Genomic DNA, 14,492 nt, shown 5'->3' with positions numbered 1-14,492 from the left:
ACCCCACCATCTTTCCACTCTGTGGTGTAAGTCATCCTCAGGAATGACAAAGGGCAAATCCTCACCATACATTCAAAGCACAGTCAACAGGCATTTAAAGCACTTGACTCCCCCTCTTAAGACTCTTGGAAACTGTAATTCCCCCTCACACAGAACTACAATTCCCAGAATCCTTAACGAACCACAATTCCCAGGATTCTTTGGGTGGGGGAGAAGCCATGTTTAAATGTATGCTGTGAATATGCCCTTTCAAGGAGGGTTCCTTGCAATAGCCAGCGGCTTCACACGAACAAGACCCTTTTGTCTTTTCTGCAGCTGTAATCGACGCCCCTGAAGCAAATTGCATTTGCACACAAATTATTGGATCCTTGAACTAAGAGACGGCTTATTGCATGGGGGAGGCAGAAAGGAGCGCAGGAGGGGGAGAGCTGCGCCCAACAAGTAACTTACTCCATCCCGTTGTTGGAATTAAATGAAAAACACTTTTCAGTTATAAATGATAGCAATGGATAAACTGATTTGTTTAAGGCTGTGCAATCCTAAACGGGCTTACTGGGACGCTAACTGCCTCGAAAGCAGCAGGGCTTTCCTTGCTCACAATAAGGACTTCAGGGAAGATACGTTTCGAATGGATCATGTGGCAGTGTGAAATAGATCGGAGATCTAAGAAAGCCCCCACAACTTAGTTTGTCCATGTTGTGCCGCGTATGCCCTCTCCCTTTCCCCGGCCACAGGCTCCCCCTCCCCACGAGCAAGACCGCCTCCGAGGGGCTCTGTTGGGGCCGCCGCCACGTTCCGCGACCGGCCCAAGGAAGCAGCCCGGCCGGCAGCCAGGGCGGATCCTTGCAGCCTAGGCGCCGGGGAAAGCGCGGACCGAGGCGCAAAGCTCTCGTCGAGGTCTCCAATTCACGATCCCGCTTGGCTCCAGGGATCGCGCCGGCGGCAGGGCCCCGCCTCGGGATCTCCAAACTTGGAAGGGGCGATGGGCTCTCTCCACTGGCCAGGCGCAGCCCGGCCCGCGAGGAGGACCCACCCCGGGGGAGGCGAGAAGCCGCGCTCACCGTTGCCCTCTGGGCGCCTTCTGGCGTGAAGCCTCTCCGGCGGCGCGCCATGAAGGTCGAGTTCGCCCCGCTCAACATCCCCCTGGCGAGGAGGCTGCAGACGGCCGCCGTGTTTCAATGGGTCTTCTCGTTCCTGCTGCTAGGTAAGCGCGTCTGCGCCCCGTCTAGGTGCCCGATCCTCGCCTAGTTTGCTTGGACGTAAACAGAAACTGCAGCAAACGGATGTGTTCGCGCCGCAGGCTAGTGAAATTTAAGCCTGGTTGAAGCTGGGAATTGTCGAGTTGGTAGGGATCACGAGGGTCATCCCCCTATAATTAAGGGATCTCTTTACCCAAGTAGGACTCGAACCCACGACCTTGAGATTAAGAATCTCATATTGTACCGACTGAGTTATCCCAGCTGTCGAAGGGGATGCATATACGATCGGGCTATAATGGAATTCTGTGCAGGCAGCTCAGTAAGTTTTACTTCTGAGTAAACATGCATAGGATGGGGCAGGGTTCGAGCTCATGCACGGTGCAAGTTGACTCGCAAGTAAGTCTCACTAAGCTGAGGTTCAATTCCAAGCAGCTATGCTGTAAGCCTGCTGCCTTACTAAGGAGTAAGTAGCCTTGAAACAAAGCGGGATTTAGGAAACCTGAGCAGAGTCTGGCTGTTGGCTTGCGGTTCTAAACGCGTTTGCTAGGAAATAAGCCCCTCCTCACTTGATGTGACTTACTCCAGAGCAAGGCAGCAAGCCAGTGCACACGTCTCTGTGACGAAACCCCCATTTAAAGCAGTGGGGCTTGCTTCAGAGTAAAAGTGCTTTAAGCTCAGACTGCACCATCTAGAAACAGGCAAGATGCATTCAGTGTCCCACGTGGGGATTTGGAAAACTGCCTACTGGAACTTTATACATTTGCGATGAGCTTTGCGCGCTCTCGCGTAAAGGTTGTGATGATGTGATGGCTCTAGCGTTCTAAGAGAGCAATCCTATGCAGCAGAAGCTGGCGGAAAGCAGTGTTAAGTGCTACCCCACAAGTCACGTGACAGAGCCGAATAGGTTCAGGCTCCAATTTAAGTCCCTCCTCTCTGGTCCCACACCCAGAATGCCCCTTTTTGGGAAGTTACATTTGGCCTCACTTCAACTGGCTGAGCTGGGATGAGAAAATTATGCAGGGCCATCTTTAGCATATACGGTGCCATGGTGCAAATTTCCCACCCGCCCCGCCCCCCCCCAAGTTGTTGAGTTTTTTTTAGGGAGTCTTGCACTGCTAAAAACATACCACCGATCGCGCCAGGGAAAGCAGCACACAGGTTGCGCCAGGTAAAATAGCATATCAAAAAGCCACCAGGGAAAACAGCATCACCGGATGGAAGGGGAGGCGATGCACACTTTTGCCCCTTCCCAAAGAGAAATCAGGAGTTTGCCATCCTCGGTGGCGTACTAAGGTCAGGTGGTGCCATTTAGGTGATTGATGGGTTAAGCAAATAAATTTTGATTACAGTACAGTGGTACCTCGGGTTAAGTACTTAATTCATTCTGGAGGTCTGTTCTTAACCTGAAACTGTTCTTAACCTGAAGCACCACTTTAGCTAATGAGGCCTCCTGCTGCTGCCGTGCCACTGGAGCACAATTTCTGTTCTCATCCTGAAGCAAAGTTCTTAACCCGAGGTACTATTTCTGGGTTACTATTTCTGGGTCTGTAACCTGAAGCGTCTGTAACCCGAGGTACCACTGTATTTGTATACTGTATTACCAAAAGATCATGATCTAGGATTCCATGATCAGCAGAGATGTCTTTTGGAGATATTTAAAGGACTATCTATACCCAGAAGTAAAAACTGCTAGAGTACTGGTCTGCACCTAGTGACACATTTCCAAATTATTACCGGTAATTTTGGATCCCGGGGACCAATGGGCGGGTCGGGGCCGGTTGGCCACGAGTGGGCAGGCAGAGTAGCTTCATTTAGTCAAGTGGGTTGGTTGCAAAAAGAAGCCTCGCACCCCTTTGGCTCCGCAGGTTCGGGTTGACATGTCCATCATGCCTTGTACCAGATCTCAGTCTGAAAGCCAGAGCACCATCAAATTCCCAAAGCGGAAACCGATTAGGAGATGCCACAAACCTCTAGAGAATGAGGAGGCTTCGAAACTGGACACAAGCCCACTGTCAGTTTCACCCCAGAAGCAGGTCTTGCCTCTCAGCCCGTGTAAACGTCTTGGAGATGACAATCTCTGCAATGTCACCCAGTTGCTGCCTTGCTCCCCGAGTAAGCAGGGTAAAAAAAAAGAATAGCTTTCCATCCACTTCTCCCAAGGGCCGGGCTTTACTTTTCAACGAGCGTTCAAACCCCAGATCTCCAACTAAGGGCAGCAATTTGGTTCCCTCTCGCTTTTGTGGTGGTCAAGAAACCCCTAACACTTCACAGCAGCATCGCCACCCAAGGATTATTAATTTTGGAGGGTCACTTTCTCATAACAATAAACTATTTCCCTCCACCCAGCTAGCAAAAAATCACAGTTCTTTTCAGATAGTAACTTAACACTGCCCTTGCCACCCGCTGCTTTAGTGAACAGGATGAAACCCTTCTGAGCACAACAGGAGAACTCCCATGGTGCTCAGCCTTCCATAAGTAGGTTCTGGAAATGGCCCTGGAGCCACTGAAGCACAGGGTTCCCAACCCCCACCTCCCTGAGATGCTCCAAAAGGATACCATGGTACTGAAAACTGCCAGTCCATCACGGGGAGCAAGCAGGGTCTCCCAACAACTGTCATCAACCATGGTTACTAAGGCAGGTTCAGTGGCATGGCCAGTCATGAAGCCAGACTAGAACGTATCCAAGTTGTTGCCTCCAAGCAAGCCTGGACTGTTGCCACCCTTTCTAGTGCTTTGCTCCCAAAGGGGCTATTTGCCAGTGTAATGGTTGTTTAACTACTGAGCCCAGGGAGATCTTCTTAAGGCAGGGACACGCCACTGCATTCAGAGCTACAATAACTCTCAGATAAAAAGGAACCTGTGAAATTCAGAGCTACCCAAAATCCTGTCTGGCGAGCAGATGCAAGAGTGCTGATTATCATTGTGATGATGGTTATTCTTTTTCAAATGGAGCTACTGCACCCCACCCTGGGGTCCCTTGTGAAGAAGGGTGGGCTGAAAATATTTCAAGCAAATAGCTAAATGAGGAAAGCCCTGTTAAGTTTTACAGCCTAAAACCGGTTAACAATACAAAAGATTACAACTGCTTTTCTTATAATCTGCTTCTGAAGTCAGAGCGGTGAGACATTTTGTTGAAAAGGGGCTTTCGTTGTACTCTTTTTGCTGCCTGATAAAAACATTTTTGTTTACCCAGATATTGAGAATGCTGATGTGTTCTTCGTTTATTGCTGTTTTCAATTCTTTGGATGTTTTAATTGTTTTCACTAATAATTGCATTGTATTATTCTTTCTGTAAACTGCCTTGGGGGTTTTTTCGGGGGGGTTTACAATCACTTGTTATATAAATTTCACGAAATAAATAAAAATAAATAAATAATATGTTTAAAAACAAACAAACAAGCATATCTTCACCCGCATCCTAGGCAGCTCATCCACGTGGCTATTGCCATATGATTGCCCCCTAAGTAATTTATAACTGCCTGACTTTAAGACTCTTCTGTGACATACTAGAAACAGTACTGGATGTACTGGAATTATTTAGCGTGTGTGTGTGTGTGTGTGTGTGTGTGTGTGTGTGTGTGTAGGATAGTAATTTCTAACAGGAGAAGCTACTCTTGCAAGTTAGAATATGGAGACGAGGTGGAGTCAAAGAGATACCAAAGTTATTGTGTGAGTATAATCAGATGCAGCTATTGGGTGGGGGGGGGGGGAGAGAAGGAAAGAAAAATAATAGTAGCGCCATGGTGAAGTGCTACAGTATAACCCATGCCCTACTCCTTAAACCTGAATGATGAATAGAAATGGCATTAAGAAAGGAGTGCTTAAAAAAAACATGCAAAACAAATATTTATTGTTCCTTCATTGAGATGGTTGTGCAGGGCTTCAGTAGCCAAGCCTTCCTCTTCTCCCCTATAAAAACATAACATAACCATAACCAGTGGCTACTAATCAGCTCATTATCCATTGGAAATAACCTTCTGAGATCCTTCACCATAGCTGCCGAGCCATTTGTTACAGCAAACTGAAGTCAGAGCTTCAATTTTCCAATCAAGTATTGGTTCGCTGAGACTTTTCTGTCACATTACTTTCCTCCCTTCACCTTCTTGGTGAATTTTTTTTTAAAGCTTTAACCACAGTTTAGCTGTAATTTTTAAGAGTAGTTTTTGTGTGAATTACCATAGATCGTTTGATGCTGTACTACTAACTGAAAACAGGGCAAAGAGGAGTTACTAAAAATAGCCCTACCAACCAGTGCAGAGTTTTATATACAACCATCCAGATGGAAAAGATCTGCTGGTTTCCAGTCTGCTGCTTGGACCAACAAAAACTGCACAGCCCACCTGTGACTTGAAAAGCTGTCTTTCTGAAAGCACTTCCTTTGATGGGAAATAAAACTTTTCCAAAGCCACAAGTTTGCTTTGTGAGCTACCCTGCGCTTTTGGAAAACTAGGCTAGACATTTTTCTAAATAAAGTCCAGGGACGCGGACTTAGAAAAAATATTGGGGGGGGCCCGGGAAAGCTCATGAATAATAAATAAGCTCATGAATATGCAAATAAAGTGGCTCCGGCCCTAAATAGGGCAAGCCACGCCCCCCAGCCAGCCGATTGGCTGGCTGGGAGGTGTGGCCAGTCGGGATTCCCCTGTTCTCGCGGGATTTCCGGCAGTGCCTCCGATTAGGGCGCGCGGCTGGCTGGCTGGCGAAGGAGCAGGTGAGGAGGAGGCGGGGGACGGCGGGGGCGCTCTGCTGAAAGGGCGCCCGCCCGAGATTATTGGGGGGGCTGAGCCCCCCAAAAAATTTTTTTGAGGGGGCTCGAGCCCCCTCAAGCCCCATGGAGTCGGCGCCTATGATAAAGTCCATGGAAAAGAATGGGAAGGAGAATAAACTTGGGTCACTCTTGGCTGCCCAGACACCAGAGTTTTTAAGAACGAAAAGTAAGCCTGCTGAATCAGGCCAATGGCTCATTTAGTCCTTCATTCTGTTCTCACAGTGGCCAAGCTTGCAAGCTGGATGGGAGCACAGTGCACTCTGCCCACTTGCAATTTGCAACAACTGGTATTCGGAGGCATAATGCCTCTGTCTGTAGTGGTAGAGCATAGTCGTCACAGCTTGTAGCTATTGATAGCCTTGTTTTAGTAATAACAATAACAATAACAACAACAACAATCAATTTTATTTATACCCCGCCCTCCCCAGCCAGGGCCGGGCTCAGGGCAGCTAACACCAGTAAAATTACAGTAGAAACATAATAGGAAAAAAACCCAATTTAAAATACAGGTTAAAATGCAATTTAAAATGCAGCCTCATTTTAAAAGTAGCCCAAAGATCACAACCATAAGGGGAGGGAAACATAAGGGTCAGACTGAGTCCAAAGCAAAGGCCAGGCGGAACAGCTCTGTCTTGCAGGCCCTACGGAAAGATGTCAAGTCCCGCAGGGCCCTAGTCTCTTGTGACAGAGCATTCCACCAAGTCGGGGCCAGTATCAAAAAGGCCCTGGCCCTAGTTGAGACCAATCTAACCACCTTGCGACTTGGGAACTCCAAAATGTTGTCATTTGTGGACCTTAAGGTCCTCCGCGGGGCATACCAGGAGAGGCGGTCCCATAGATATGTGGGTCCTAAACGTTTTATAACTTTTGAAATAGTTCTTCTGAAATCTCTTGCTTAAAAGATTCCAAAAAAGGCCCTGATGATGACTGAGGTTTTCTGAGGACACAAAATGTCAACACAATATGCTAAAACTTTTTTGTATATATAGGAGATTAAGATTTGTACATTTCCTTTTGAGAAGCTACTATCTTTGCCAATATGAGTTATATACAGCTGTTCAGTTTTGCAGTCCTAAACCCATTGATCTGGGAGTAAGTCCTACCGGTTTCAGAAAATACTTCCAATTGAATGTCTTTAGGATTATTGCCATTGCAAAACAAGAAATGTGATCCATTTCCTAAGCATAAACGTATACAGCAAAACTCAGCAGGATAGGTTACCAGGTCACTATTACATATGGAAGCAACCTAAAAACAACTAATTAGTGGTTTTATTAAATGTACACTACTCCCTCAGCAGCATAGCAAATACTGTAAAGGCTGATTAATTGTTTCATGCTCTGAATTGCATTCTTCATTAAAGTGAAGCACTGGACATTTGGCAATTCAGTTGAGGAAGTTTGAAGTACAATATGTGTTCCATCACAATTTGACTATACAGTAGTGCCCCACAAGACGAATGCCTCGCAAGACGGAAAACTCGCTAGACGAAAGAGTTTTCCGTTTTGGAGGTGTTTCACTAGACGAATTTCCTATGGGCTTGCTTCGCAAGACGACAATGTCTTGCGAGTTCCTGCGGGGTTTTTTCCTCCCCCCCTTTTTCTAAGCCGCTTATCAGCTGATCCGATCAGCCGATAAGCCGCTAAAAGCCGCTAATAGCGCCAATGAAACTATGTACCAAAGTTCTGAAAGCAGGTTGTAATTGAAACTGATATTATTGTTGGCAAACAGGTTGCCCTGGATGCTAAATTATGCCTCATCCAATTTTGACGGCCAATTCTGACCTTACTTCTCCGCCATTAATTCTATATATCTGTTGCTTGCCCCTCATCTAGTGATCTGTCACAGGTGGAAGGATGCATCTTGTTATTCTATAGATCCATTGCTTAAAAAAAGTCATGTTCTTTATCATTTCCAAAAAAGCTTGACTCATAAAACATGTGCCGCCAGGGTTGATGTGGACCTTACCGACTTTGCTTCTTTGGGGCCGTTTGTTATTTATATGACCAAACAATCCCATGGTTGACACATTCCCACTAAATATGAGTTTATTTGGCAACATTCATGATTATTTGGTACAAATAGGAACCCTGTATTCCCAGTCACCTGGGCGGGGTACAAATATAACAACTACTACTATTGAAAAAACAAATAAAGCAAACTGTAGTATTTACCAAAGTCTTAAGCATCCAGAGATTGTGCTGATGATGTTTACATTACTTTTATTGCTGCTGCTTACCTTGTGAGGGGTGGCCCTGAGGAACGCCAATCAAGGGACTTCAGAGAAGTCTAGTATGGCTTCGCACACACTGTAAATTGTGAACAGCTTGGTGTGGAGTTTTCCGGTTGTTAGTACTACAACAGACTTTTGAGCCAATGCTACAAATGCAATTTCTCACTGGAGAGAATGCAGAACTTGGCTTCCAAATTCCAAATGTGTGATGTGTGGAGTGTCGCATTGTATGTCTGAGCCTGAATGAACAACCAGGAGGCACCTTTCCTTCAACCAGTGTGGCTAGTATAGGAGCAGTCAGAGCTGCAAGAGTCCCCTTCATAGCAGAGCTCTTGTGTCCTTATGAAACACTTCTCCATGGCTAATATAGCAAAAAGCCATTTGCATGAATTTGTGAAAATACTCTCTTGGAACTTTCAGCTTGTGGCTCATTTGTCCTAGCATACATCTAGTTTCTGCCAGAGGCTGCTCTCCAAAGCAGAACAGACAAAGATAGCAGTTGTTCTCTTATTAATCATCTGTAAAGATCAAGGGCATGGTGACACGAGGAAGGCAACTGCATGGGGCTTCACGCAGATGAAGGAAATCAAGTCTCCCATCATTCCTGCTCGGCTCAGGCAAGTTTCTGTATATGGATGGGGCCTTACTGAGCATAGTTTTTTCCAGATCTATGAATGGTTTATGTAGCGGAATAACTGCTAGGGAATTATTGGCATCTGTCTCAAAAAACAATGGACTCTGCCTCGGGGGTGAAATCAAACCGCTGGAAGATCACAACGTCTGCTGTGGCTGCAGAGACCGGTAACTCATAACTGCTGCTTCCCAAGTTGTTTTTGTTGCATTAGCAGCACTGAAGTAACCTCTCTGGGGTGCAAGCCTGGGCAGTGTTTATTATGGAGGTCTTGGACTGTCCAGATGACAATTCCCCTCTCTTGGCCTCACTGATGTGGCCCAAAGGAAAGCAGAGCAATACATTTGGCACCAGCTTGGCTGCAGGTATTGCCAGAAGGAGGTATACAAGACACCATCCAGGTATCTTAGAGACTCCATTCTGGATTTGTGTAGAATTTGCTCCTTAGTCTTTTCTTCTCCTGCAGATGCCCCACAGGGTGGCAAGTACAGATTTTTTTCCCCCAGGGACAGTTAGGACCAGAGTTTTCCTTCGCCTAGATGGGCTACCTTCCTGGGTTGGTGAGCCACACCTGATCCTCACTTCCCTCTATGGCGCGTGCAGAAACCACCTTTTTGACCGTTGGACCCACTATTGGTCTTGTCTGCTCAATCTTCTGGAGCCTGTCTGCAGGGGAAGTCCCCAACCCACTGAGGGTTTGAGAGCCATTGGCTACCCTCCCCTGGTTTAGTCAGCCAGATGGAACATTTGCCAGAATGTGGCTGCTGTCGCATGCTGACAGCTTCTAGCAGCCACAGGTGAGAGCTGAGTGCAGGATGGGGACCAAAGGTGGGCAAGCTACCCCAGAAGTAGCACGATGCATCTCCCGCCAGAGGTGTTCCTCCTAACCCCCCATACACTCCATACAAGAGAATAAAATGTTGCAAATAATTGGCAAAAAAAAAAAAAAAAGATTGAATCTTTACCACAGTATGCAGCCTCGGTCCAGTATACCTGAAACGAGCGTCTCCACCCGCATCATTTTGCCTGGACACTGAGTGCCGAGGGCCTTCTGGTGGTTCCCTCACTGAGAGAAGCCAAGTTACAGGGAACCAGGCAGAGGGCCTTCTCGGTAGTGGCACCTGCCCTGTGGAATGCCCTCCACCAGATGTCAAAGAGAAAAACAACTACCAGACTTTTAGAAGACATCTGAAGGCAGCCCTGTTTAGGGAAGCTTTTAATGTTTAACAGACTACTGTATTTTAATACTTTGTTGGAAGCTGCCCAGAGTGACTGGGGCAGCCAGATGGGTGTGGTATAAATAATAAATTATTATGCCACTCAACGTGCCCAGTGGTGCAGGGCAGGACTTTGGGCAGAAGTTCAGGGCCTCACTCAGCAGAATGAGGAGGAGCCACCTGCCTCAAATGCAGCAAGGCTGGCTTGCCACATTTGAAACACGGCCATCGAAAGGAATTGCAATCCCACCTCTCCACATTCTTATACCGTTCAGCCTGGAGTCTAAAATTACCAAATGGCTCGCTTCTTTGTCGGTGAGGATGAATTGACTTTCTGTCATTCCATCCAATGCTCTGACAGCTCCTAAACCATTTATTATTCATTAATAGAAGCTAGAGGCACAGCCTCGGACAAGTGTTTCCTGCTTAATCCAATTAGTGTAATAATGTTTTGTTTGCTGAACACCCAGCGCGGATTAAGCACAAGGGAGACAACTTGCTTCAGTGCAATGACTTTGTGTGGTGCTTTTCTGTTAGGTTTTTCTTTTATGCGTTGGATCCCAAATAATGTTGCATCTATGTTGTATGTCTGACTGGAGTCAGGCTGTTTAGATGAGGAGCTATACAAGTGAGTCAAACTGGAAGTCTGGCTCCAAGCACTTGCTTTCATGTATGTTGCAGTTCCATACAGTTTGAGGGTGAAAATAGGGATGTTGTCTGAATGCCAACACAGCTCTCTCCATCGCTGCACATTGCTGAAAGCTCTGCAATGACACCTCCTGCCATGTAACAGAAGCACAGTTATCTTCTTTTTAAACCTGGGGAATCTCTAATCTCACTATGAATCTGCTTGTGTATGCTGTCTAATACAACAAGTGGGTATTGCAGTGCAAATAAATGTTGCAGTGTGTTGGGCTCCCTATTCAGGATTCCGGTTGCTCCATTCTTTTCCACCACCCTGAGCAGTTTGCAATCCATAGCCACTAAGCACACTTGGGCTGGATCTAGACACATCAAAGAAGCGTTTCAGTTAAACACATTGCAAACTTTGTATGAGAAATTGGGTTAGCAAAAATGGAACTCCACAGCGCCATCTGGTGTCACAGTATTAGAATGCATAAACAATGCATATACAGTGGTGCCTCGCAAGACGAAAATAATTCGTTCCGCGAATCTTTTCGTCTTGCGATGTTTTGCGTCTTGCGAAGCACGGTCCTTCGCAACTGCGCCTCTTCAAGTGGCTTTTTTTAAAAAAGCGCAAGACGTTTTCGTCTTGCGAAGCAAGCCGATAGGGAAATTCGTCTAGCGAAGCAACGCAAAACCGAAAAACCCTTTCGTCTAGCGAGTTTTTCGTCTTGCGAGGCATTCGCCTTGCAGGGCACCACTGTAAAGCAATTTTTTTTTTGCCAATGTAGCTGAGTCCTTGGTCCTCATAGGTCTGTTGGTGAATCACTCCCCTTCCTAGGCTTTTCCCCTGCACACTGCAGGGTCCCCAGCCCACTATCTTCTTCTTGTCTGTGAATGTTGCCATTTTTGGATGCGAAAGCAACAGCAATCACAATCTGAACATCAGAAATAGAGGAGATTATATATATTTATTATATGAATAAACACTTACATCAGGAATGGAAGTGAAGCTGGTGCTCTTTTGTGAACTGGCCACTACTATTTATTTAAAGGGAATCCTCAAAATTGTTGCCAAAGCCCCCAAGAGACAGTTTTTTACTAGGAACAGGTACAGTGGTACCTCTGGATGTGAACAGGATCCGTTCCGGAGCCCTGTTCACATCCAGAAGCGAACGCAACCCACATCTGTGCATCTGCACGGGTTGCGATTCGCCGCTTCCACACATGCGTGTGACGTCATTTTGACCGTCTGCGCATGCGCGATTGTCGAAACCTAGAAGTAATGCGCTCCGTTACTTCCGGGTCGCCGCAGCACGCAACCCGATAATACTTATCCCGAAGCTACTACAACCCGAGGTATGACTGTACTGGAAACCACAGGGGGTGCAAAGTTCATAATCATAGCAACATATATTCAGGACTTTACAAGGCTGTCATCTGCTGGTAAGTCTAGTATTCAGCAGGGAGCAACAAACTCTGGTTCAGGTGAAGGAATTGCAAGATCTAGGCTAGGGAGCACACATGTAAACACACTGGAATCCTTGAGCTCTTCTTTCCTAATAGACAGCTTGTTGTAACACACAGTACATCTAAAGTCATTGTGTTTTTGGTTCCCTAACCCACAGCCCTCAGAATATCCTTGGGGAGTCTGAAAAAGTTCCCCCACCCCTGCTCCTAGGTCATGTGGGGTATTATTTCAGTCTCACTTCCTCATTGGTCATTAATGTGTCACCTATGGCCCTGTTTCCTTCAAGCCAGCCTGTTTCCCTTAGGGACGTAAAAACTGATGCCTATCAAGGAGGGAGGGAACCTGCCCAAACCACAAGATGTTTGTGCCCTGCCCTCAATTTCATTTGTGCTAGAGGTGAAACCCAGCAGAGGGATAACTTTAGAATACACTTTCAAGAATAAGTCCTTGTCTTGGAATATCTGAGGGAAAGTGCCTCTGGTCAAGAGAAACACATTTAGGTTGTGTACACATTTAAAGCACCCCATGCCAATTGAATCTTGGGAATTGTAGTTTTCCCCTTGCAGAGCTAGAGTTCCCAGAACCCTTAACAAACTACCCTCTCCATCTCCCATTTTATCCTCACAACAACCCTGCGAGGTAGTTTAGACAGAGATAGTGACTGGTCCAAGGCCACCTGCTTAAGATTTATGGTGTTTAGCAGGGGCTTGAACCCTGGGGAAAACCAAAGCTTGCAATTGGGTAGGAGAAATCACGCATGTGGAGAAAGTCAGGGATAAATTGAACAGGAAGGTGCAGGAACTAAACTGAAATTAAATGCAAACAAGAGTGGTGCACTAGCTCATCCTGGATGGGGCTGGTGGCAGTTGTAGTCTAAATGACTGACCATTTACTCTTTCAGGTCCCTAACATTGCTCAGAGTGACATGCAGAGACTGACCAGTTGAACTGCCTGTGTCACTGTGTTGCCTTTCGCCCAAAATATGTTGTTGTCCAAGGTTTATGTAACTTGGTCTTCAACTTACTTTTAATCAAAGCTGCTTAAGAACTCTCTCATGTGTTTGTTGTTGATCTTTTTAAAACCATGAGCTTTGTTAACTTTGCTTAACAGGTCATTCAGACAAACACAGAAAGAACAGTGGGTGTGTTAGTTTGAGCCTTAGTCTTTCTGAGTTCATTTGGCTTCCTACCCTAAGGAAAGCAGGACGCACATCTCAGGGTAAGCCCTTGGTTAGTACAAAAGCAAACCTATCCTATCTGCTTTTGTTGCTATCTGGACTGTGTGGCAGCCTTTGTGAAGTCTTTGAACAGCCCTGCCAGGTACTAGTCATCAAACTTTGTGTGACTTTCATACCTCAAGGTCATGTTGATGTTAAGCCATGTGGAATCCTGCCAAGGAGCTGAAAGGGTAGTAATTCTGTCAAGCCGTGAGACTATATTGAGTCATTGTCATGTCAGGAACTTGCTTAGCCACAAATGGAATACGTACATCTCGGCTTTTGGAATAAGTTGCAAAACTTGTGCTGCAAGATACTTGTAATACAAGAACTCATGACCACTTGCTTGATAAATCAAGGGGAAAGTTTATCATAACTGTCCTCTCCCCTGAAACGTTCTCAGGATGCCTTTGCTTTAAGTTCTGCACGTACATGGGATTATTGTGCAGGCCCTTAATCTGTTAAAGTTTGGCACTGGGAGAAGACTCTCTCTTTTGAAAGTGTGTTACTCAAGAAAGATCTGGCCTTCCATGTCTTTCACGCTTCCAATTCCTTTCTGTCTCCTTGTCTCTTGCCAAATAATTTCTAAATTGTGTCGGATTGTGCATCTTGGATACAAGCTATATTACAGGAAACAAATGTATTTGATTTGGATGAGAAAGAAAATTGAGAGTTTAACAAAACAAAGTTTGGCTTTAGACAATTTCTTCTCAAGTTCATTTCCCTTAAAATTGTGAATTCCTATACACGTCTACTTAGAAATATGTTCCATTGATTTAAATGAGCTTACCGCTAAGTGAATTGATGTAGGATTGAAAGCAATGGAGCTTACTTCTGAGTAGACATGAACAGGGCAGCACTGTTGGCTGCCTATTTTCCTGAGGCTCTTGTTTGCTGTATCTGCCACTGTTGTGCTAGCCCTGATATTGACTGTGGATATCTGAAAAGCGACTTTTGCATCTATTCATGTATACATGTCATGATTAGAATAGTTTATCATTAGTGTGGTTGAAAGGTTCCTTTTTATTCCCAAAGCTAAAAATAAATTATTGCCCAGCTTCAGCTTGAAACTATCATGGAATTGTAGTACTGAACCACATATTCTCAGCAGAATGATTAATATTTATCATTTT

At 45.7% G+C, this 14,492-nt stretch overlaps 1 protein-coding gene across 1 annotated transcript in view; it reads left to right on the top strand.

Annotated features, from left to right (window-relative positions):
* Positions 1-417: 417 nt before the first annotated feature.
* The window catches only part of MOGAT1 (monoacylglycerol O-acyltransferase 1), a 28,329-nt gene continuing 14,254 nt past the window's right edge, over positions 418-14,492 (top strand). The window contains 3 exon segments of the mRNA XM_081192677.1: positions 418-783; positions 785-815; positions 818-1,204. Coding sequence (XP_081048803.1) covers positions 694-783; positions 785-815; positions 818-1,204 — 508 coding nt within the window. The 5' untranslated portion in view covers positions 418-693.

The sequence above is a fragment of the Podarcis bocagei genome (assembly GCF_964188305.1).
Source record: "Podarcis bocagei genome assembly, chromosome: 4".
In the NCBI taxonomy this organism is placed as follows: Eukaryota; Metazoa; Chordata; class Lepidosauria; order Squamata; family Lacertidae; genus Podarcis; species Podarcis bocagei.
This window is presented reverse-complemented; position numbering and strand designations above follow the sequence as displayed.